The sequence below is a fragment of the Eucalyptus grandis genome, chromosome 7 (assembly GCF_016545825.1).
Source record: "Eucalyptus grandis isolate ANBG69807.140 chromosome 7, ASM1654582v1, whole genome shotgun sequence".
In the NCBI taxonomy this organism is placed as follows: Eukaryota; Viridiplantae; Streptophyta; class Magnoliopsida; order Myrtales; family Myrtaceae; genus Eucalyptus; species Eucalyptus grandis.
This window is the reverse complement of record NC_052618.1, coordinates 9440765-9467628: the sequence shown is the minus strand read 5'-3', so window position 1 is coordinate 9467628 and position 26864 is coordinate 9440765. Positions and strand designations below refer to the sequence as shown.

Here is a 26864-nt window from a genome sequence, read left to right as displayed (position 1 = left end):
AATATGTTAGTTATGACATTTAATTTTGCTTTTGAGAGCAAGTTCCATAACAAACCTAATCGGGCTATTCCATGGAATGAAGTGGGTTTTAGGAATTGGGTGAAAAGAGGGGAGGCAATAAAGATCCAAGGAATAGAAAGGAACGGTAGAGCAAGATTTTTCCAGTGAATCCGCAAGACATTTTCCTCAAAAAAAAGGGAGGAAATAGAGGGAAACGCAAAATTGAGTGCCTTCCCTTGAATCAATGAGTTCAGTGGGGCCCATAATATATATTGCATTTTCTAGACTCTCTGTCATTACGAGGTGAGACATGTGATAGATGTTTGAATGAGACGAATTGAAGCTCCAAAAATATCTACCAAGGTGTTGGCAAAACTTTCAGCGAAGGATCTCCTGCTTTGAAAAGAATTGTTAGGTCCTTCCGAATGTGCATGAACCGACATCGATCTCAATTAGGATGGCTGGCGCGCCAAGCCAGACCGGACTTGTGCTCCTAGGCCGAAAAGGGACAGCCCTCGGGCACTCTGGTGTCGGTTACTAGTGAGGTGAATGAATATCCCGGCGAAGATGGCAGCAACTACATTGAAAAAGTCAACAAAGACAATTACGACCTTTTGGTAAGGCGGAAGGCCAAACTGTTGTGTTTTCACTCCATACGTGTCAATAGTATTAAGGCACGTTTGGTAACGATTACATGAATTGATTCGATCGAGAATTGATTCTTTTTTATTCGTTCAGGAACCGATTCTAAGCATTTTAAGCCGTTTGGTAATTGTCCAAAATTTCGATTCGGAATAGAAGTGCGTTTGGTACCGTGTTAATTAATTACATTTCCAAATCAATTTCTTTTAATTTTTAAATAATTTTTTTACTTTTTTTCCTTTGTTTTCTTTTATTTTTTCATTTTTCTTTTCATTTCCTTTTTTTTTCTTTTCTTTTCTTTTTTTTTTTTCCTTTTTCTTTTCTTTTTCTCATCTTCTTCTTCTTCTTCGGCCGGTCGCGGACGCCTGGCCAAACGAAGAGGGTCGGCGACCTCATCGGACGTCGCGCGGCCCTCGGCGGAGGAGCCCTCGTCGGCCGAGCCTGGTAAAGCCGGCGAGGCTCGCCCCTAGCCCGCCGAGGCTCGGCGAGCTGGGACTGGCGAGGCTCCGCATCTCTTCCGAGACCAGGACCTTTTATCATGACTTCTACTCGTTGCATACCTTGATAGCCCCACCGGTGGCAGGCCGACCTCGTCGGGGTTGGGCGGGCTTGCTAGGCCACCGGCGGGGCTAGGGCGAGCCTCGCGGCCACCGTGTGGGCCGGGCGTCGCGAGGCTCGCCCGGCTTTGCCCGATCCTGCAGGCTCGGCCTCGCCCGATCCGGGCGAGGCCGAGCCTCGCCCGGTGGCGGGAAGCGGGCCTCGCTCGGCCCCGGCGAGGCCTCGCCCGCCCCCCGCGAGGCCCGGCGCCACCGGCGAGGCTCGGCCTCGCCGGATCGGGGAGGCCGAGCCTCGCCAGGTGGCCGGGCTTGCCTCCGCGAGCTCATAGGTGGCCCAGGCTTGCCTCCGCGAGCTAGCTCACCGTGGAATGGGCTTGCCTCCGCGAGCTCGCCGGACCTCGCCCGATGCAGCGAGCTCGCCGGACCACTGGCGGCTGACGGTGGTGGTGGCGGTGGACGGCGATGGCGGACGGTGGCGGGCGATGGTGGATGGCGGTCGCGAGATGGCTGAAGGAAAGAAGAAAATTTATTGATTTTGATTCTCAAATTCGTTAGAACAAGAATCAACTTTTTATTCTTGATTGTTGTTTCCAATGCATTCCCGGGAACAAAAAATTTACCAAACGCGATTTGGCCGAAACCGATTTCAGAACAAAGAATCGGAATTTGCACTTGTTTGGATGGTTACCAAACAGGCCCTTAGAGTCCACTTTTAATACTAGCGAATGGATTATTAAAGATCATAAGCAAATGTTAAGTTACCAAAATATCAAAATGACTATTGCTTGCATCTCTTGGCCCATCGTCAATGTGCCCAGGCTGTACTGTGTCATCTAATTATCCACAACATCTATGAAATCGCCATAAAAAAAATGCCACGACTTGATTATGCTCTCTCTCTCTCTCTCTCTCTCTCTCTCTCTCTCTCTCTCTCTCTCTCTCTCTATCTCTCTCTCTCTCTCTCTCTCTCAAACGCAGACGAAGAGGTCAAAGATAGGACAAAGCGAGGTTAAGAGGACAAAGCGAGGTTAAGAGTTAGTTAAGTATTCTTTAGCCATCGTAGTCACTTAGGGCGTGTTTGTTTATGTTCCTCTTTTTTTTTTTTTTCTGTTTATGAACAAAAATTCTGTTTTTTTGTTAAGGGAAAAAAAAAAAAGAATATAAACGCGTTTTTTGCATTTTTGTTCCAAATCTATTTTCTTGTTCTTGAGAACAAAATTGGCAGAAACAAGAAACAAAAAAACTTGTTTCTTATTTTAAAATAATTTTTAAGAACAAAATTTTTTTTTTTTTCTTTTCTTTTCTTCTTATTTTTCTTTTTGGCCATGGCCGACGACTCACTTCATTGGCCGGCGTCGAGCATCCCGCCCGGCGAGGCTCGGCCTTGCCTTGGCTATGCGAGCTCGGCTCGCCCAAATCCGCGAGGCCGAGCTCGCCCAACCACCGGGCGAGGCTCGACCTGCTAGACCAGGCGAGGCTCGGCGTCCTTGGCGGCATTCGGCAAGGCTCGGCCTCCTTTGGGGCTGGGTGAGCTCGACCATCGGGTGGGTGAGGCCGAGCTCGCCTCGCCAAACGAGGCTCGGCCCGCCGAGCCACCCAGCGAAGGTGGGAGGCGAGCTCGGCCCGTCGAGGCCGACAAGCTCGCCGTCGGCCATGGCTTATCGGCCATGGCCAAGGCCGGCCAAAAAGAAGAAAAAAAGAAAAAAAAAGAAAAAAAAGGAAAAAAAAAATAAAAATATTTAAAAAATTAAAAGAAATAAAAAAAACACAAATTTACCAAACATGCTTCTATTCTTTTTTTATTCCCAAAACAAGTTTACTAAACGTGTTTTTCTAGTAAAAAATTGTTCCCCGGAATAGAAATAGAATTCATTGGAACACTTTTTGAACATAAACATAAACAAACGCACTCTTAGCAATTATTGAAGCTTCGTGCTACGTCAACCCTTTTTTTGCATAATGAGAGTACGACTTGATACATCGTCACATGGCAATTTAAAGTTGTTACTATGTCAGGCCTCACGTATGAGGACCCAACTCCAGCATACCATTTTTTCTCTCTTTTCACACGTTGTTCATTCCAGAAAAATCCAAGTAAGAGTTGGAAGGGCACAGCCAAGCTGCATCGACTGACAAATGTCACATGTGAGCCTATCTCAAGAAAGGGGACAAGCTATCTGGCTTGTCGTTGTCTAATGATGCATGTGCTCGTGTGATCCTTTTCTATCTTATTTCTAGTAATCTTAATTGAAGCTCCAAAAATATCTAAGAAGGTGCTGACAACCTTTGAGCGAAGGATCCTCGGCCATCTGAAAATATTCTAAGGTTCTTCCTAGTGTGCATGAGCCCAAATAGATAGATTTTAGTTAGGATGGCTAATGGGCCGTGACAATTCGGACCTGTGCTCTCGGGCCACATGTGCCCCCAAAGAAAAGGGCAAGCCTCAAGCACTTCGGTGTCGATTGCTGGTGAGGTGAATGGATATCTCAACAAGGATGATAGGAACTACATTTGAAAAATTGGAGAAAAACAATGTTGATCTTTTGCAGTGGTGGAAGGACAAAGCTTTGTGTTTTCCTAATCTTTCCTAACTTGACTCACTTTGCTTTACACAATTAAGGAATTCAATTGGAGATTTTTAACATTGAAATCCTGTGGAAAAAGTCTAGTGCATATGTATTTTCTAGAATTGTAAATTTTTACGAGACTTTCCGTTAAAAATTGCCACATGATCGCTATTTAACCAGTGAACTCCATGAAGTTCCATCTTCCTCTCAATAAGCATTATGATATAAAGAGAACATTAATGCATCTTCTCTTAATGTACTAGAGGAATTTTCTGAAACTCCTAGGTGACAAGTTCATTTGTTGCTGTAAGAAGAGAACCAAAGCTCGACTGGACCAGCTTCAACAAAAAGATGGATCAAACTCTAGTGACTGCTGAATATAAACTAGTGTGTAAGTCAATTTGGAGGACGAAGCAACAACACAAATAAGATTTTCAGTAATAATGCCTCATCATTTGAATCTAAACTTTAAGGAAACTAGTTTTTCGGGTCTCGTAATGACGCATGGTATTACATCTTAATTTTTTCTTTACATGGTAAAACCAATGTATAATGTGAGACTACCGTTAGAATTTAAATAAGTAATATTTTCTAGTGTAGAGGAAATATTCTCCAACCCTTCCCGGAGTTATAAAGAATAAGAAGGGCTCAGCCCACACGTAAATCAAGTGTGGCAACTTAAAAAATTTCAAAAGTAGATAGTGTAAAACCATGGTCACAATGACGGTTATCATTTGGGAAATGAAGAACTCTCTTATAAGGAAAAGATCAAGAGATTTCACTTTATATTAGATCTGTTTAGTTTTATTCCAAGAAAACTAAGCGATAATTATGTTTTAACCCCAAGAGGTTGTTCAAGTGGCAAGTGTGTTTATCTTTCTTGTCAAAGCTTGTGATCAAATCACGACACTTGGACATTCTCTTGTGGCCACTCCCATGAGCACACATTTGTGAGTCTCCGGTGATTACCCAATGTGTGTGAGATGGAGGGACCATCACGCCAAATGGAGATTAGTTGGATGCTTAGAGAGTTCTAAACACCTTATTGATATTAAATAGACATCTATCTATTATTCTTGTGGCAATGCATAGGTCTTGAATTACATATATAATTGAATTGGTAGGGCAACTTCATATATGTGAATGCTAATATTATTCAAGTAAAGAGTATCTTTTTATTCAAGTATATGATACCTAGAAAAATAGAAATTAAAAAGGAATTGCCGAAAAAGCTTGAAAGTGTCATGTTAATGTGTGCATGACCATACACAATTATATATTTAGTCCCAAATTTGTACAAATTGTTTTACGACTAATAGCAGCCAATATTCTTTAAAAAGCAACCCTCCTAATTCGGTTAGTCACCCAAAACAAAAATAATTTTAATCAATGGTATATAAAATATACTTACACATGTACTCCGAAATTTAAATAACCTGACATAATCGGATAGTCAGCATATATGTATAAATATTGTAGTGTCACAATAGAGGTTATTTTGTATTGATTGTGGATATAATAAAAATTCTAGTTAAAAAGGTATAAATTACATGTATATCCATTAGTGATATTCAAATTCTATACTGAAAAATAGATTATTTAGGATAAAAATTGAAGTATATTGATCAACAAAAGAAATTAACAGATCCTCATGGGGCGCTAGGAGGAAAGCCATTCTTGACGTTGAGTAAGCCTGAATTGAGTACACGCATTTGAAGGTGGAATCAAAGTAGCATTGAACACACGCCTCAAATCGAGAGACAAGAAAAATATTATGGGCTTTGAGCTCCTTACCTCTTGGATCTTAGGGTGAGATCCTAACCAACTAAGCTAAGAGGTTACTTACAAATTAATCTGACATAAGTAAATTAATCACATAGTTAAAAACTTATGAACCATGTCTAAATTTTTTTTTTTTAAATAATGCATAATTTTCTAATTTATTTTGACATTGATAAATCTAATTTATTTGGATATTACTAAATCCCTTACAATGTTGATAAGAAGTTGGTAATTTATTAATCCATTCGTATGTTGGCAAAATTCTTCAGAGTATTGGTAGTTTATGACCACGCTTGTAAAATATCAAGAAGTCGGAAACCGAATCCTTCAGCAAGCTTTGAATCTTTTTTTACAGAATTGCAATTTTCAAAGTAGCTGTTGAAGAGATGGTCAAGGTGCTGTTGGACGGAAGAGCAAAATCCCCGGCCCGCAACTGGCCATACAATTTTCGATTGAAAATAAGTGGACCCCCTCCACCATTTCTTTATACTAATATTGCCTTTTGGGCCCTACCGCCTCCAAAATGCTAGAACTATCCAGCCATCTCGCAATCTTTTTCTCCATGAAAGCGCATCCACGCTGGACAAAAAGTAACTGCCTATCTGGCACTGAGGAACCCCCGATTGTCCCCTGCTACTTAGCTTGCCATCGGCTATAAACCCCGCTCCTCCTATGCCAACGATCCAGCTTCCAGGCGAGGGACCACGGCATGTCCCGCGTGGCATTAATGTAGTCGAGTTGGTTGTTGAACAATAAGGCCCGCCCGGTATGAAAGCCACAGATTCGCAGGAGATCGTGGACGAAGCACTGCGTCCCAGGTTACAATTGAGGTGAGTGAGTTCGTACAGTCTTACATCGCAAAAAGATTTTTCAAGAACAGAAGTTGGTTTATGAAAAAACAAAAGTGCGAAATTCCTCGAGAGGACAGTTTGCATTAATAACAATCAAAACCCTCTTTCTCTTCAATGCTCTCTTTTAGTATTTACATTCAATTGTCAGGATCTAAGCTGATCTGCAGGTAGAATTTTTTTAACTAAGATGTGGGTTCTTTAGGCCATGAGAACAACTGCTAGGATCCAAGCTAACATGGCAGCATCTGCTTCTAACTGCAACATAGTTTCATGTGCAAATCTTAACTTCACGTATAGACACATTAATTCATCTCAATTTATTGTTTATGAAGCAAGGTTACACAATCTGGAGAGAGTGATTAGATGAGACTATAAGAAGTCTTGGCTAAACAACAGAGAAGTTAATCACAAGAGCAAAAATGACATTTTTGCCTCATCAGTTTATCCTTGTTTAAGGACAATAATTTCAAGGGGTCATCTACTGCAGAATGATGGATGAGTAACACCCTACCCATGGCTCAGAAGACTCGAATCAATATGCATAGGCACTTTTCATCCTCACAGAGCTGAAAGTACAAAATGAATAAGATCAAATGAATGAAGAAGGATATGATCATTCTAGCCGTCATCTGTCAAACACATAGCCGCATCAGCAATGCTTAATGATGCACGACAATCAGTGCAATGCGGAAGAGTCAACATTCCATTGAGTTTTCGGATAGGCAAAATATGGGAACAGTATGTGGATGTAATTCTTCCGCACATGATCGCCAACCCCAGCAGGACATCGAGCTCGCATCTTTCAGCAAGAATAACGCATGAGATGCAAAACCATGAATTGAAATGAGCTTTGACATTGAAGAAGATAGCTAACCATCCTCGATTCAGAAGAGCCAGAATCAAATTCAATCAAATACCTTGAATGCGGGCGATTCACTGAGAATGATCCTGCAGAAGATGCTGTCTTTGGTCGAGCACCCGTCCTTGGGATCACGAGACCAGCAGAGTTCAGAATTGGTTTATTAAAAGCTCAACAAACCAACTCTTGAGCGTGAGTCTATTCGATGAATTGAAGATTCCCAAACGCAAAATTTGAAGACTTTTGTCTGCAGAATTGAAGAATCCAGCTCTAATTGCTTTGATTTTTCCCAAATTTTAAGAACAACAAAGCATCTTTTTGGTGAGTAGTTAGCTGACATGGATTTACAACTGACTGCCATGTCAGACCTTCAACAGTGATTTTGGACGGCAATTGAATGGGGATCAAATTTGGGACTTAAGTGGAAGTTGATTCTTTCTAGACAAAAAAAAGTTTAACTCAGAACAGAGAGTCGACCTAAAGTTTGTGCTTTTAGGGAATTAAGCTGATGTGAATATTCACAAGTGAGTGTTGACCCCTAGGAGTTGAGACCCTTTGTTAATACATATTGTTTTGATATGCAGTCCTTGATTTCATTCTAGTGGGACTAACAGCCAACTAGCGCCATCTGAACACGTGAAATTGACAAGGAACTTGAACACGTGATATCACTTGTCCACGGGCAATAAAAAAGACAACCAAGTTGAGACAAAATCCATCTAATCTGTGCTTAATCCACGACTTCCAGCAGCAATCAGAATTGTAACAGAGCATACAAGACTGCAAATCGTGATTGTTTGATGACAAATTGACATGAAATTGAAGCCATATCTTCCCACAAGCGCATATGAGTCTACTTGATCAAAATGGCATCAATCCATGACCAAACTAGCCTCAAGTTGGCATGAGATTCACCATATTACTTTCCTAGCATGAACATATATGATCCCATAACCAAACTAGCCTCAAGTTGGAATCAAATGCACACCCAATGATGTCAAGACATGGTCAGCATCCAAGGATCGATTTCCAGTATAATTTAATTCATCCATGACATAATATCTTTTCCAAGCGAACATGAAATTCACCGTAACACAATCTTATGTCACTGCACATGCTTACTTGAGTGGAATAGCATCAAATGAAGGATCAATAGACTTTAGCTCAGGGCCGCAACAGCTGTGAATCAGCATGTATTGACAAGGTTCCAGCAAATCCAAAGCAAGTTCAAAATGGAATGCCTATGATTTTTGATGAAGAAGTGGAACACAACTAGGCTGATATGACCAAAATTGATGAAAAACCTAGTAATGAATGAAATTCTCAGTCAAGACCTGAATCAAATACACACTTATTTAGTTCAGGAATATCATCAAACAGGTGGTATACATTTCAACTAGGGAGCTTAGATGCAAAAGTAAAGCAACGATTCACATCAAAAGCATTGCAAAGGAAATGTGGCACGTTCAAATCATTAATACAACCTCAATCACAGTCCATTTTCACATAGACGGTAGCAACAGCTCCCAGCCTTTGCTTCATACATAAAGCAACGGAAAACAGAGCATATGCAGTTTGGTTGAATGAAGAATGATTAGCTATAGCGATTGACCTTGGATATGAGTAAGGAGATAACAAAAGCAACATCAAGGAATGGAATCATTGAAGCAGGCAATTATGACCAAAGTTTGAGTACTGTGGCATTTCAGTCCTCGGAACTGTTGGCAATCGGATAGGTGACTAAATTATTGCTAGTGACCAAGCTTCCCTCCCCCACTGGCGATAATCTCTGTCCAATGTTCTTCTCCTTTAGTGCTGTTGACGCAAATGACTACCAGTCTATCATGAGCATTCCAATGAAATGAGAAACATATCTTTGAAACATCATTCTGAACAGTAGTGGCCAGCGACTTCAAGGAAGGAAAGGACAGAGAGATATATGCCTTCATCTGCCACATTAGAATTCAACCAAATGTGAGTTCTAGGAAAGAAATTTATTAGGTCAATTCTGGTGGCACTTGAAGGATCAATGTTTAAGCAATAGCTCTTATGAATAAGCCTTAAATGGTGAGTGTCAAGAGAGAGAGAGAGAATATTGGAATTTATTTTGATGGGGCCTCGGTGACCCATTTTGTGAGAGATTTCCTCAAATCTTGCTAGTCTACCATACCGCCTTTAAATGAAGTCAGTATTCTTACAAATTATTTAATATTACAAAAAATAGATGCCCTGAGCTTTGAAATCGCAAGAATCATGGAATTAAAGTTCAATTAACATTGGAGTTCTCTAATTCAATAATCAGGCCAATACTCTCACGGCAATAACAAGCATACAGACATCAATTTAATCACACAATTGCCATCTGAACATGTGAAATTGACAAGGAACTTGCACACACCATATCTCTTATCCATCTAATTCATGCTTATTCCACAACTTCCAGCAGACATTCATAATTGTAACAGAGCATAAAAGACAGCAAATTGTGATCCTTTGATGATTAATTGACATGAAAATGAAGCCATATCTTCCTACAAGTGCTTATAAGTCTATTTGATCAAAATGGCATCAATCTAGGGGCAAATTACTACCGAATTTACCCAAAGCAATCACGGTTAGCATGCAATACTTCGATTCTAAAATATTCAAGTTTGGTGATGACCCCAATTCTCAAAAATTAGCATGAGATTCACTACAATGCTTTCCTAGCATGAGCATATACGATGCCATAACCAAACTAGCCTCAAATTGGAATCAAATGCACACTAAATCAGGGATATCAAGACAGAGTCAGCATAGAAGGATCGATTTCCAGTAGAATTTAATTCATTCATGACATAAATCCCTTTCAAGGGAACATGAAATTCACTACACATGCTTACTTGAGTGGAATGACATCAATATCAATGACCAAATGACATCAGCTCAGGGCTGCAATAATTACGAATCAGCATGTATCAACAGGTTGTAGCACATCCAAAGCAAGTTCAAAATTGAATACCTATGATTTTTAATGAAGAAACGGACCTCATATATGCTTATATGACCGAAATCGATCAATAATCTAGTAATGAAGGAAATTCTCGGTCAAGACTTGAATCAAAATACAAACTGATTAAGTTCAGGAATTTCATCAAACAGGTGATTCGCATCCAAATCATCACAAAGGCAGTTGGCAAGTTCAATCATCAATACAGCCTCAATCGAAGCCGTTTTCGCACAGACGGTAACAATAGCACTCAGCCTCTGCTTCGTATGAGAAGCAACGGAAAACAGAGCAAATGCGGTTTAGTTGAATGAAGAATGATTAGCTATAGCGATTGACATCAGATACGAGTAAGGAGATAACAGAAACAACATCCAGGATTGGAATCGTCGAAGCAGGCAGTCATGACCAAAGTTTGAGAACTTCGCCATTACAGACCGAACTGTTGGCGATCGGGAAGCAGTAACGATCAGCAACGAAGCGAGAGGGCAAGGATTCGAAAGAAATCTCCGAGAGAGAGTGACTTATGAATGCTCAGAAATCACCCGAGTCCCTTCAATCAGGGCTAGAGAGAAGTTGTTGAGCTCCTTTTGCGTGTGCGAAGGTGGCTCCGTTTATGTTCTGCCCCCCACTCTGCAGAGCGCGCCGAGCCTGATCTCGAAAGGGAATCGACTCAGATCATTAGATGTAGAGAGAGAAAGGAAGAGAGCAAGTGAATTCTGTGGAGGGCCACGTGATGAGGCCTTGTTAGCCAGTGAATTCGATCGAGCGAGAAGAAACTTATTTTGATCTTTCTCATGAGACAATTATTAAAAGTGTACTTAAGTTGGTAAACTCGTGTGTATGGAGTTCATCTATTTTGTGAAATTCTTGATTGAGCCTGAAATCTGGTATATATAAAACAGTAAAATTGATTTTTGCACATTAGATGCATTCATATTTAATAAAACGGCTTTTTTCTTTTCTAAATAAATTTTGAAGAGCTTTGTCAAGAGAAGAGTAAAAGTATATGCAGAGAATCTCTTGGTAATATATTATATTAGAAGTGCTTTTTGCTTACTAAATGTCTTCACTATTAATGAGTTTAGGGTAAAATTCTTGTTAATGACTAGTAAAATTGACTCTATGAACGAGAAAATACCAAGAGCAACTTTCTAAGTTACTAATCATGAACATCACGAAAATAAGAAAATATTCACGTTTATAAATTTGAATAAAAAAAATGAATTATTTTGTTCCTGATAGTCATTTTTGATGAAAAATATTTGAATATGTCATTTGCTTAATAATGTACTCGTTGTCAGTTACAAATTGGAAACAATGCACTCGTTACTGTCCATGAAAGACTCTTTAGAAATTTAGAGGAAGTAACTGGGACTCACTAGTAACTGTTACATGCTTGTCAGCTAAGAGACCATGTCTCAATAGACAGTCATTTTATTAGAATCGTGCATTGATAGCAACTCTACATTCTCAGTCGGAATGAACAAGTGACCTTCCTTAGCTCGGCCTTAGATCCAAGGGACAGGAGACAAACCTGAGCAATGATTATTGAAGGAAATAGTCAAGAGACTTTGTGGGAACTATACAAGATAACGTAGAAACATGATATCATATTACCGGACACGTTATTCCATATTGACAAACACCATTTTCCGTTGCAGAAGTCCGAAATGATTATTCTTCAAACCCATATTTCATGAAGTCAAACCACTTGTGGGCTTGGTACCTTTCCCAGTCATCAAGGCCTCAGTCTGGCGCCATTCCACAGCTTACCATACAAAAGACTTGCAAGGATGGGAATTCCCCAGAGTATTTCTCAGCTAGAATTCTCCTGATTTTCGGCAACTCGAAAAGTCTAAGAGCAGTTAACTCGGAGAAGATGATTGTCGTATCGGCCGCTTCTTCACATTCTTCATGGCCAGCAATTAGTTTTATATCTTCACATGACTCTACTATCAGCTCTTTGATTTGCGAGAAATTTTGCCGTGAAGGTTGTGAAAAGAATTTCCAAACGAGAGCACCTCACAACCTCTACATATCTCAAGTTTGGGAATGGGACATTTGGGAGACCATCGGATTGCCAAATGTGCCTCAAGTTTTCTAGATCATGCAAAGCCAACCTCCTCAATTTGCCACTCTTTGTATTTGTCCCATCACTTTTGTATATGATCTCGACCAAACGGCATGATCTCACTTCTAGGAAGTCGAGACAAAGCTGCAGTTTCTTCCACATGTGGGATGGGGCAATACATAGGAGATTGTCACAATGCTCCAATCGAAGAAATTCTAGTTTGCAAAAGGAATCGTAAGGAATTTGACTGTTCCATAGCTCTTTGCACCGGGCACCTTCAATTTGTAGTTTTCTTATATTGGGGAATCTAACCTGCACGAGTTTAATGTGAGAAAGGAGGATAGATAGGACAAATTATTAGATTGTTCGTTCTAAAATATGAAATGCAAGAATACAGATGATCATGGTAAGGGATGGAGCAAACCATCTCATTGAACAACGGTTGTGATGATTCATCATCCTCTTTGGCTGTCTCCTTAGGAACCACTTCCTTCATTTGTTCACAATTGCTAATCCATAGGCTCTCGAGTTTCTCTAGAGTTGTGGCCCTACAACTGGGGAAGAGATATCTTAGGTTGGAGCAATTGCAAACACGGACTTTTTTAAGACTAGGAAAACTCAAAATCATTTGGGAGTCGCTCTTCACTGTACATTTCAACTTTCCTGCTTCCCTCACCGTCTTTACTTCCGTGGACCCACAATCAAACAATGATTCTAGAGAGGGACAGTTTTCAATCTCAACAATTGTTAGGTTGTGCAATCTCCCTATGATTGTGGAAGGGAAGATGTTGTGTAGCTTAGAGCAATATCCAATAGAGAGGGTGGCTAATTTGCAGAAGGAAGTTTCCATAAGTTCACTGTGCCATATTCCTTTGAAGGATCCTTCTAACTCAAGCTTTAACTCCTCCAAGCTCGGTAAACTAACCTGCTCATAAGAGATATGCGTCAGATTGTAGCTATGAAAAATTTGTGAAATTGGCCTAATCCCCACAATCTATCTAATGCGGTAGAATAATGAACTTTCCATTAGTGGCCTCTATCTGACAAATATAGTTATAAATTATGAACACATTTTAATTAATAAAACCAAACAAAGATCTTCAAAGAGATTTGATTACTTGCCTTGCAAAGCATGTGCCTATGGCTATTATGGGTATAATCTCAAGAGAATGGATTTGTACCTTTTGATCAAAGAAGGAATCGAAATAAGCATCTTGCGAATTTGAAGTAGTGGTTACTGACTCTTTCTTTCCATGAGGATATGAGAAGAATTTCTCCGTGGGACAACGCGTTATAGATAGTCGCTTCAGTAGTGGTAGCTCTATGATATCATCTGTTCCTTCTTCATCCACAATCACTGTCTTCATATTTGGACAGTCCTCCACTTTAATGTCTTCAATTTCTCTAAGGCATTTAGCCACAAACACCGGAAAGAGAAATGACAGCCCTATTTCACAGATAGAGAGCTCCTTCAAGTTTCGAAATATCGATATTCCTTGTAATTGTACGTCTTGTTTCAACGTGCACCGGAGGTTTAGCAACTTAGATAATGCCAATGTACTTAGCCGAGAGAGAATCTCAACTTCTCCAGTGACTTTCAACTCCTCCAAGTCAAAAACTACTTATGCTGATGGAGAGCCCGCAATTTCCATTGACTCCAAATTTGGCAGCTTCAGTATCCAATCTTTGGGAATACTCAATGTGGATTTAGATTCTTCTATCTTTAGCGACTTCAGACCACTGTATTTTATTGAGGGATCACTGTAGAGTATCTTTTCTATGCCAAGGAATCCAACCATTACTAGGGATTCCAAGCAAGGCAATGAAACCTAACGAAATGCCACAATCAAACTCATTAAAGGTAAGTGTAAATCTATTTTTAGAAAAATGTTATTAGAATTTTCTTGTGTTTGGATACGGAGAAAATGATTGAAACTCTAAAGCTAAAATCCAAGAAAATGAATTTCTCTTCCTAAAAAGCAAAATCAAGGAGGATATCCTCACCACTACCATGTTGCTCTCGCATGTCATCATAGTTAGCTTTGATTTCGTTGATTATCAAAGCTATGACCATAATTTTTTTTCTCTTTTCTTTTGAAATCATCTACTGATCTTCAAAACAACTGTCATCGTAATTGTTATCTTTTCTTTCGTTTTTCTATTTTGACCTTCAAAATTAAAGACAAATTCATGTCGGAGTTAAATTTTTAATAAATTATTTGTTAACTTATTGCTTTTCATTATGAACAGGTAAATATGATTTATTTGGTTTAGTTTCTCTCAGATTGTGTTTTCAGCAGAACCAAATACAAGAAAATAAGAAAAATGAATTGCCAGGAAAACATTTTTCAACAATGAATTTTCAGCATAACAAAAGAAACTTAAATATATGAATGAGTTTGATGTCTGTCAAGAATGTCAAAAACTTAATTGAGACGAAGGGATGACAGAAGCAGAACGACGTTGACATGGTGAGGTTGGCATGACGTGTTAGAATCAATTGCTAACTTGCATGTCAGTGAAACATGAATTATGTGGACTTTCTTTGTTATGTGGCTACTAGTTCGCCTTCTATTTATTTATTCTCTCACTTTCTTCATTTTGAAATTGTTGAATTTCATGCATTCATTTAAGATTCATTCTTGTTCTGTACAATGTTTTTTTCTTCTCATTAAAAATGTTAAATGAGTAATAAATTTGTCGTAGTACAAACCCATGTTAAAGCCCAAGTAATTAGTGCAATTATCTAACATTGAAATAAATTCAAAAAAAAAAAAAATCGTAGAAAAAGGCTTCCCCTCGCTATAGTTGGATGTGAATAAAAATGTATGGTCTGTGTTTTATTTGTGTTTCAAGATGTACAAATAATCAAACTTAATGCAATATGCACTGAGGCTTAGTGAACACCAATATCATCTTATCCTAAATCCCCCTGTAATAGTATAATTTAGGTATCGTTTGCAAGATTAAGAATTAAGGAAACTTATACCCAGAAAATAAAAAAGTTACCTGAATTGGAGCACCCTCAGCTCTACTGCAAAAGCTCGTCATATTTGGTAACTTACGCAAATCTAGACGACGTACATTAGGCAACTCAACCATGTCATCAATAGCAACTTCTACTTTGCTCGCATCATCTATGATAATGGCTTGTAATGAGTCACATTCACATATTTCAATCTCTTCCAAATGTACACATCTTTGCATCTCTGACAGGAACCACATATTTTTCAATTGGTGGCACTTTTCGATATGCACAACTTTCAATTTGCTGAAGCAATTTGGTGTGACAGGGCCATTGCATATCTTCTCCAGATTAATAAGATTTTCGAGGAACAAAGACTCTAAATCCATAAATGCAGTGAGAAGGTCATTTAATGAACTGATGATGTACTTGATTGAGGGGCTGTTTAGAATGTCGAGATGCTTCAGTTGTTTAAATCCTCGAATGCACAACTCATGAGCATTCTCCTTGAACTCTCCCAATCCATCCAAATATAAGTATTGAGTTTTTTGCAAAGTTTTCTGAACCCATTCTTTTGAGAGAATACCATCACATCCTTCCAATTGGAGTTTCATGGTTCTCAAACCACGAAATCCCCTTCCGTAAGCATTTCCTATGTCGATCCAAAATCTGATCAGGTTCCCAAATGGCAGGTCATCATCCTTTAAGAGTACGATGGGATCATGAATTGATATTTCTAAAGAGGCTAGCTTTCTCAAGCTCTTCAACTCAACAAGCCTACCATTATACGATTCCGCTGGTATTTCATCATTGACTATCCATTGACTAAAGCTTCCCCTCATATATAACTCTTCCAAGTTGACTAAGCCTTTCAAGGCACCGTGCTCGATTATCACAAGCAAGTCACAATCATATAGATTCAATGATCTTAGATTCCTAAGTTCCCCAATTTCTTTAGGCAGCTTAGAAATTTGAGATCCTGCCAAGCTGAGAATCTGCAATGTTCTGAGCTTGCCAAGAATTGCCACATTGTCCACAATGCAATAGTCTAAGTATAATGAGTGGAGGTTCCTGAGGGTGCCAATCGAGGAACGTAAATTGGTGATATGTATGAAGCGAAGATATAGGACTTGGAGCTGCTCCATGCTTGTGAAATCTAGTCCACAGCAATCTCTCACATCATGTCGGTGTATAGGTGCCACGAACGACCCAATCTGAGACAACACGAATATCTTCAAGTCGGGAAACGCACACCGCATTTTTTCAGCAAGGCCATCACCGTAATCATTAACAAGGCATATTGCCCAACATTTCTCAAGCTTTTCTTTTGGCCACGAAACATAATAGTTGTTCATCATTAAGGAATTCTGACTTCTAAATGGAGCTGAGACGACCACCTCACTATAAAGATCATGTATGATCACAGTCTCCATGTCATCACCATCATCTTGCAACAAACAAACAGAACGGAGGCTATCGAGCATAGTATTCAATCTATTTCTTGAATCTTCTACCGTGTTATTGAATCCCTCAAACAAGACCAACCCCATGCCTAGTCCCAGCAGAAGTTCGACTTGAATGGTCCCACCAATAAGACCACAGAGCAAGAATAAGGACTTGGCGTCCTCACTCTTCAGATGGTCATAACTCAGCTTTACTATGGTTTCTATATTTGAGTCCTCTATTTTTATCAATGCGTCTTTCCATGCAGACACACGGCTATATTTCAAAGTGCTTGCGATGGAGATAATCAAAAGAGGCAAACCTGCGAGCTTCTCGACCACTTGAGCTGCTATTGGTTTCAATTCCTCGTCTTTGAGGTTGTCGCCAACTATCTTTTCAAATAGCCTAAAAGCTTCGTCGTTGTTTAAACCTTCAAGACGAAATGTTTTATCCGCATGCATCTTTTGCTCCAAGACATCTTTAAATCTTGATGCTACCAGCAACTTGCATCCCCTGCTCTCGTCTACCGAAGGAATTCCGACTGACTTCAAATCAAGTTCCGATCAAGTTCCGTCCACAAATCGTCCAATATTATGAGAACCTTCTCATTCGGATCACTCTGCAATCTCTGGAACAAAAGATCTCTTCTTCCCTGTTGGCTTTGCTTTTTCTTCAGATTCAGACTCAAGGCATCAGCGATCTGGCCTTGGATATTATTCAAGTCCGGAGTTTGCGAGACTTCCACATTGATAATCATGTCGAACGATCTATTCTCTTTCATGAGTTTCTTCTTGACTTCCTCCAACAACGTAGTCTTCCCCACGCCGCCAGGTCCGTGGACCCCAATCACTTTTAGCTTCTCATCATCCAGAGCTTTCATTATGCCCTGAAAGATGGAAGTTCGCGAATCGGTGATAAAGTCGCCCCCATCAACGGCTGACGAATTCACGTTGAGAGCACCGCCAACACGTCCCGGTGGGGAAATCTCGTCGTAGACGCTCTCAAATTGACCCTGCTCAATGAGATCTTTGATGTCCTTGATCATCTTGCTCGCCTCGTTGCCAAGACAATAACGTGCCTTCGGATTGGGAAGCCACCCGTAGAAGCAAGTTTTCTTAGCTCTTCCATCGTAATCCAGCACCTCGTGTGCCTTGTCAGCGACGGTCTCCACTTCTTTCACCCATGTCTCAACCTTGGCTTTGATCGGCTTCATGTTGTTTTGAGCATCATCGATGGAATGCTGCACCTCATCCCTCGTGTCACCCAGCTTCTTAACTTCAACATTAAGTTGCCGAACGCAGCGGTCAGAGAATATTACGTAGCCGCAGTGCCGACTGACCGGAGCCAACAGGCACTTTGCCACTTCGCAAGCTACAGACACAGCAATCTCTGCCATTTTCCCCCCGTTTCGACTTCTACCTTTCTGGCTTTCTTTCCTTCTTCTTGCGGAGAAACGAGAGTTAAGAATTCATATATTACGAGGAAGGGGAAACTGATGGAACCCGGAAACGACAATGACTGAAGAAGAGGAAAGGTTCAATATGACGCACACACGGCGGTTCCAACAAAAAGAACAGCCGCAGAAGATTTGGTGAAAGAGAGGGCTTCTGGAGCGAGGAAGAAACCCTTTAGACGATACAATGGTGATCAGAAAGAGGGGCACGAGGCGTTAATATATGTGGCGTTACTGTATTATATTTCCAAAAGATGCCCCCTGCGTTCTCCAATGCGCACCGGCTATACGGGGGTGTCATGAGGAATCAGCACGAAAGGGAATGATATTTGGCCACACATCTGACACGAGTCTTGGCCATTTTGGGAGGAGATAGTGGGATTTGTCGAAGTCAAGATATTCTCTAAAGGTTCGGAGGAGGTCAATTTGAGAAAAGAGGATGGAGCGAGTTGAGAATTCAATGCTCCAAGAAGATTCTCACTGTCATATGCTTCAGTGGAGATGTAATATCTGAGTGATAATCCCCTTCAACTTAACGTGTGTATTTCATGAATTATTCAATGGTCGAGCCGGACCACTTCTCCCAGACCTCTCTTTGGTATTAACCAACACGTAATGACCATCATCTCTGCAAAATATAATGTAACAACTCACAAAGCCGACGCTTTTCAATGGAAACTCCAAACCCTTACGTGTCTCTCTCCCTCCCAAACACGTACCAACACACGCCCACCATCACGCTCTGATGCTGCTGCTCTCTCGATCTCTCTCAAACGCTGAGGAGAAGGAGGAGGAAGACAGGCGTGGCGCTGAGCCAAACAGAAGAAAAGAACAGAGTGATGTCAATAGTTAAATATGGTGGAGTTAAGTTGCTTTTTGGCCATCATGGGCCGCGTGGCAATTAGTAAGCTTGGTCTTATGTCAACCTCACGCTGCAGATGGCAATTACTGAGGACCCTGGATAATTTGTGTAATTCTTTCATTTGGTTTCTTTAATTAAATTAAATAGTTGATACTCAAATATCGCCCTTTCTTTCTTTTAATTAGATGCTCTGTATGATAATGACACGTGAAAAGTATATGAAAAATATTCAGCCCCTTATTCAATTGTACAGAAGATAGACAAAACTCAGTCATCGGAAAATAAGAGAAAATAATATATTTCATTCAAGTACATGCATTTACCTATACACCTAGAAAAACAGAAGTTCAAAAGGAATTGCTGAAAAAGCCTGAAAGCATCGCGTTAATGCGTGCACAACCATATTTAAGGACATATCTAGTCCCCATTTGTACTAATTATCTTATGAATGACAGCAGCACATATTCTCGAAAGCGCACAAACAAAATGACCGAAGGAGAGGAAAGAGAACATAACGAGAACAAGAATATCGAATTACCTTCAAGATATGGAGCTGGGAGGCGACGACTTGGTAGGGGCGAGAATCGAATTGGGAATAGAGAATCAAACAGAGAATATCATCTTTTGGAAATCAAACGCCAACAGAGACAGAACAGGGCCGTGAGACAAGGCGAAGCTGATGTATGAAGCTTAAGAACAGGAGCCACCGGGAATAGCCGATATCCGATAGCAGGTTGCCGCCAATCTACCAGCTCTGAGTGATCGATTTTTCTGAATTACGTGGAATTCCAAAGAATTTAATGACTTCGAATCGAAATGCAGACGAGAAATTGAAAGCAACAATGTATTTGGAGAAAATTAGACACGAAATTTATGAATCTCACATAGAAGTTACTTCATTTTCTAGAATTACCTTTAAATTTGAGATTTTACTAGTTACGTGAAAAAATTTACCAACTCTTTCTTTTATTTTTACAGTAACTTTACCTTTTTGAGATGTAAGTAGGGGGATATTTAATAACTCCATTAATTGCACTCGATAACTTTTAACTCTTCGCATCTTAATTAATTGGTTTAAGTAAAAAATGACTTGATGGATGAAGTAAGTGTTTTTTTTTTTTTTTTTTTTTGGGTTAAAAAGCAGGGGGTTACTTAATTATTTAATTGATAAAGTATACAGTGAAAGTTAAAATCTTACCAATTATGTTGTTAAAACCTACTATTGATATCCACAGATCCATGTTTGGTAAGAAATTAATGATATTTATTACTCAACAATTCATTCATTGTCAAAAAACTTTTCATTTCTCTACTCTGTATCGATTCTTGATAGATTGAAAGTTACTTTTGATTAACAAAATTTACTAATCAATGCAAAAATTACTGGTTAACAAATATGCAATACTTTTTTCAACATTTAGCGTTGTGGGGAAAAAAATAGTTGTCGTAATTATTTGGTAATATGAAACTTACTTTTCTATGAGAAAAATTACTGATCACTTCAGGAAGTTTCTTTTGTTCATGTAAACTTATTAACCATCATGAATGGTAATAGTTTATAAATGCTGGGTACAAATATCCATCTCCCCATGCCACCAAATACAACTAATATCATGTTTGGGCCGTCTACCTAAATCATAATTCTCGTTTCACATGATTTAGGATATTAGTAGGGTATTGTTATGGGTTTATGCTTTACTAGCCAGGTTAGGCTTCCTTGTCATAGAAAAAGGGCACAAACTTACTTTTCAAATAAGAAAAGTTACTAATTGGTGTTTAATTACAAATTTTATTTGTTAACACTACTTTTTGTAGTTGAAAAGTTACTTACCACATGTAAGTTGAATGTTGCTTATGCTCCAAGAAACTCTTAGGAATAGTGTAAGTTGCAAATGGGTGCAAAAATACATTTTTCAACGTAAAAATTTACTAATCACTGTGAAAAAAATTACTTATTATAACATCATGATATATCGATACTTTATGTTCATATCTATATTAACCACTTTGAGAAGTTGCTAATTTCCTATAGGTTGAAATTTACGTTACATAACAAAACATATTACTCAATTGAAGAATTAGTAGTTTATAATAAGGCTTGATGGAAGCATTTAGTTAGTATATTGCAAATCTACCACAAGTGTATTACATACATATCGTGGTGTTTTCTTGCTGCCATAGCTACAACATTTTTTTACAAAGCTATAATAGATATTACATGACCCAAAAACTTTTGGAAGAAAGTACTTCAATTGAGGGATGAAATGAAGCCTTTTGATGAGAGTTCTACTGGAATTTAGAGAAAAAGGCTTTATTATTGTTTGGCCCTGGCCATCCTATAGGATCTATTCTTGATCGCTACAACAAAACTATGATATCTTTGTAAGATCTAGAGAAGACATTGCTTTTAAGTTGGTCACATCTTTTTCATTATTTAATGGAATTTATGCTCGGACATCACATTATAAACAGTGGCAGCAGCAGTGACAATAGTAACAAAGAAGAATCATTACCTAATTTTTTTACCATCAATTACCAACTTTGATTCGAGGACAAGCATGTTACAAAAAAATAATCTGAAAAACAAATAGATACATTGTTCATACCATGAGTATAATTTGAACTTTCTTGGTTACAAAATGTCCAAATTTTGATCAACCATTAAATGGATAAGATACCTTAGGAGGATGAATTTTTATAAGTTGCCTCTTCAGATTGGTAGCTCTAGGAGACATCTACATTCCTATCTCGGTCAATTTCTACCAACACCTAAATTTTGACTCATTAATTTATCATTCACCTCATAAAAAAATTAAGCATCAAGCTAGACCCCTAAAAAAACATAATTTTTCATTCACATTGCAATTAAGCATTGGGAACATCTTTTGTTTATTAATAACATGTCCACATCTAGTGAATTTCATTTAAATTGGCCCGATTGTGAATTGCATTCAAATTGGCTAGACATGTAAAATAAGCTTGAATTTGAAGGAGAGAGGACCCTATACTCATTTGAATTTCCAAGTCTAAGCTCACATGAGCATGGCCCCCACCAATGAAGCGGCCACGCCACAATTGGCTTAGCCGACGTTTTCACATGCATGTCGAGTGATGCTTCCAATTAAAGAATAAGATCGACGAGCATGTGATAACTCTTAAGCTATTGTCCATCATGGCACCAAATTCCGGCCAGCACTAAATCAGGCGATTGATTCATTCGGCCAACAAGAGGAATCCGCTTAAAAGGGAATAATATTTGGCCGCCTATTTGACACATGATTCTCGGCCATTTTGGGAGGAGATAGTGGGATTTGCTGAAGTCAAAATATTCTCTAAAGGTTCGGTGGAGGTCAATTTAGGGGGCATTCTGCTAGTGGATAAAGGAGATATTAGGTGCTTTAGGAAAAAAAATGGCGCGACCACCGTCCCTCGTTACCAGCCCTTCGGCTTGGGCATCCAACTCCATCAGTTCCTCCTTTTCTGATCTCGCTCACCTTCGCTTCTCTCTAGAGGTAATATGTCCTTTAACTAGATAGATCAACCTCCGCAAGAAGGTAAAAATAAGATATCTCCATCTACTGCCCCCAATTTTAGGCCACGCGAATCTGGTCGGCAAGGATGGCTTTGCGGACGCTCTCTACTCCATTGACATTGGCCAAAACGACCTCGTGACTCAATTCACCACCCTTCCTTATTCGCAGGTTGTTAGGAATATCTCGGCCTTTGTTGAAGAAATCAGATTCGCCATAATTCCATTTTCATAAATTTTAATTTATGTGCCTAATTATTTGTAGAGCATACACCAAAGCGGGGGGAAGAATTTCTGGGGCACAACACCAGGCCATTAGGCTGTTTGTCTAACATATTGGTCACCACTGCCTATGATGTGAGTGACATCGATGAGCTCAAATGCCTCTGATCTTGCAATGATGCTGCTCGAGAATTCAATCAGCAATTGCAATGCCTTTGTGAAGAACTAAGGTGTCGGATGAAGAACACCACAGTCGTGTACATTGACATCTTTGCGATCAACTACGATCTCATAGACAATCATGCTAAACACAGTACGGCTTCCATCACCTTTGATCCAAGTCCCTTCAAGTTCTAGAGTTGACAATCAAATTGAAACTCAAGAGATAGTGAAAGTATCTTCTTAGCGTGTCTCATGCCATATGGGTAGTAACAATGATGGTCGATTTACTTAAGTTTGTGTGTTTTGTTGTATTGCAATAAGGGTAGGATTTGAGAAGCTGTTAGTGGTGTGCTGCGGCTACGGTAGGCCACCGTACAACTACAATCCCAACATTATTTGTGGCCAGAGTGGCTACACCGTGCATGACGAGTTATCACCCTAGGCAAGCTAGGATGGCGTCCACTATACCGAGGCAACCAATTCCTTCATGGCCACTCGAATACTCTCCTCTAACTACTCCACCCCTCCCATTACTTTTGATTTCTTTTGTAACGTTTAATTTCACTTGAAGATTTTTGGATAAATGTAACCATAACATGAAAAAATCATCAATAAATGTGATGAAATATCTTTCCTTACCAAAAGATGGAACATTGAAAGGACCACATATGTCCATATGTATAATTTCAAGAAGCTCTGTGCTTTTTGTGGCACCTTTCTTAATGTGTTTTGTTTGTTTACCTTTAATACAATTAATACACACTCCAAGGTCAGTAAAATCCAAATTTGGAAGAATTTCATTATTCACTAATCTTTGCATTCTTTTCTTGGATATATGACCAAAATGTTTATGCCATAAGTAAGCAGAATTCTCATTCACCAAACTTCATTTAGTGCCAACATTATGATGCAAAGTCATTAATGTCTCAACAAAAGTATTATCAAGTCTAAATTTGTAGAGACCATTACATAAAATTCCAGTTTCAATAAGAGTATCACTCTTAAATAAATTGAAAGATTCATAATCAAACTTACAATAAAATCCCGCTACATCAAGTCTTGGCAAAGAAACTAAATTGCGAGAAAATGTAGTACATAAAGGGTTCAAAACAAATCCAAATAATGCCCAGTATCTAAGATCAAACGGTAAGTGACAATGCCTTCAACTGGAGTTTTGTTTCTGTTCCTCGTAATCACATAACTTTAATTTGGCTTTATAATTTGGATCATAAGAAATCCATGTATTGTATTTGACACATGAGTGGTGGCACCAAAATCAATCCACCAAGTATTATGAAGAATTTCAGTAAATTTTGATTCAAAACATATTAAAGCACAATGCTTACTTTTCTTTTTGAACCAAACCTTATGTTTCAGACAATATTTCTTCAAATGTCTAATTTTGTTGCAAAAATGACACTTAATAAGATTGTGTTCCTTCTTGTGGATTTGAGAAGCATTTGAAGAGTCATTTAGGACATGTAATCCTTTCTTCTTGCTCCTTCCACCTTTCCTCTTGAAATTCCTTTGAACTTCTTGATGATTTGAGAGATGAACAGAATGAGCCTTTTGATTCTTTATCCTTGTTTCCTCTTGAACTAGTATACTGGCCAATTTATTCACATTCCACTTATCCTTTATAGTGTTGTAATTCATTTGAAATGACCCATATTGCTCATGAGATAAGGAACTAAGTATAAATTGTACTAAAAAGTACTCATCCACATTCATTCCTAAAGTTGTTAAGTCATTTCAAGTATATGCTCATGCATGGTACGTGAACCATCATATTTCATGGTGGTCAGTGTGCTCATTAATGTACCAGCAAGTGACTTATCAGCAGTTTGAGATCACTTTTCCACAAATTTTATAAATTCCTTAGCATTGTCAGTCTTGGGAAGAAAAGTCTTTAAATTGTTTGCAACTGTCATTCACATGAACATTAAGCTCAATCTGTTCGATCTTTCCTAAGTTTTATGGAAAGACTTTTCATCATTGCTACTTTTATCAGTAATAGCAGCTGGTTTCTCAACTTGAAGCACTAAATCAAGATCCAGGACACTTAAATGAAGCTGGACTTATTCACTCCAATTAGGAAAATTCATTCCATTGAATAAGGGAACAAATGAGACATGCGAATGGAGTGAAACATGTATAGATACTACAAATGTGTATGAAAATACTCATACATTAATGCCTTGAGAATATCACCTAATCATATTCAAACTAAACTACATATACACATCACAGTTCTCCTTTGGGCAATCCTATAATATACAAATATATATAAACCATAATGATGTTAATAACTTTTATTTGGTAATTTTAAATATATTTTATTAAAATTTATTTGCTATCTTTGGATATACAAACACATTTAACAAGTCATATTAATTACCAACTATCATGTTCATAAATTATAAGAAAATAATTAACCTTTGGGTTAATCCCTAAGTTCTTATAATAAATAAACTTCAATATACCCACAACACCAATAATGATATGAAACATATATTTCAATTTCAATTAATCATGGGTAAGAATAAAATAATTTACAATATCAAAATTCAAAAACTTTAGATTTCACTTTGGTGACTAAACCATTCATAATATGAATTTTTAATATTGTAAAATACAAATATTTACCAAATTGCACACAAGGACAAAACGTAATCAAAACATAAGGGCAAAATTGTAAAATCATAATTCCATAAAGGCAAAATCATAAATTTAAAATCTAAGGGCCAGATGGTAAATAATAAATTAGCGTAGGGGCAGAAAAAAAAAAAAAAAAACAGCCCTCGGTCGCCAAGCAAGCGAGCACGCGCCTGCATCCGCTGCAGGTGCGTGCCCAGCACGCACGCGTCCAACGTGCAGGCGTGTGCACACACGCGCCTGGCATCTGTTGCGCGCGCGGCACCCATGCGCACAGCGGTTGAGCGCACGTGAGAGTGTGGCGCGTGGTCCATGCGCCTGCAATTGCAGCTAGCACTTGAGGCCCATGCGCCTTCTTCCTCATGCCCAGAATTGATTCTTTGCCGTTTTTCGCCGTTCCACCGCGGTTTCGCCGCCCGTTTCTTCTCTGGCAGCCCATCCTAGACACAAATAAATAATGGGTTTTCAAGAGCATGCTGGCACGACCACAAGGGCCCAAGTTTCGGCGAAAATGACCAAGAAATTGGCCACAAGTCAAACCAAAAATTTCTCATAACACAATCCTTTAACCACCGCGATTTCTTCCGCTCGATTAGCCTCCACGAACATCAATATACCGAAAAAAAAACTCATGCCTAATGTTCCTCATGGTAGTGCGATCGTATGGGTCCGAAATCAAGCGATGGGTTGCTGGATTTTGCTCGGAATCAACGAATTTCCATCTTGGCCTTAAAATTCCGAATTTCTCCATTTTTTGTCCTTTTTCATTCAGATTTTTTTTTAATTGACAGAACCATCCGAAAACATTTTCAACAACAACAACAACAACAGTACAAACAGGATCATAATATTTCTATGAACTGAAAAATCATGAGATCATAAACCATGCTCCGATACCAAATGTTAGACAATACATATAATTCTTTAATGCGGAAATTCATCATAAAACAATGATCTTTGATCTTCATGATTTTCACAAATAGATGAAAACATACATTTATCCATAGTCATTGTGGAAAACCGATGAACTTGAATCAAATGAAGAAATCCGATTTCTCTCCCTTAACCCATTATTCTTTTATATATTCTATCGATGGAGGAGAGAATATCAATTCTTTTCTGTTATTGTTGTTCATCATAGGCAAAGAGAGGACCGGACTCTATTTATACGTTCTTTCAATAGGTGCCTTCCATCAAAGCGCCTTTTCAACTTTCATAAAGGTCATACCTCTTCGTTTTATTAGAGTTGCAACTT

General features: G+C 38.9%; 2 protein-coding genes across 2 annotated transcripts; both read right to left on the bottom strand.

Annotated features, from left to right (window-relative positions):
* Positions 1-11727: 11727 nt before the first annotated feature.
* Positions 11728-14141, bottom strand: LOC104452620. Its single transcript, XM_039318251.1, has 3 exons — positions 13500-14141; positions 12743-13243; positions 11728-12630 (listed from the first exon to the last, which is right to left on the bottom strand). Exons 1-3 carry the CDS (start codon positions 13683-13685, stop codon positions 12187-12189), a joined length of 1131 nt encoding a protein of 376 aa, XP_039174185.1. The 5' UTR covers positions 13686-14141; the 3' UTR covers positions 11728-12186.
* On the bottom strand, positions 13941-18122 carry LOC104454927 (disease resistance protein At4g27190). Its single transcript, XM_039317399.1, has 3 exons — positions 17328-18122; positions 15328-17271; positions 13941-14147 (listed from the first exon to the last, which is right to left on the bottom strand). Exons 1-3 carry the CDS (start codon positions 18120-18122, stop codon positions 13941-13943), a joined length of 2946 nt encoding a protein of 981 aa, XP_039173333.1.
* Between the last annotated feature and the right edge of the window lie 8742 nt (positions 18123-26864).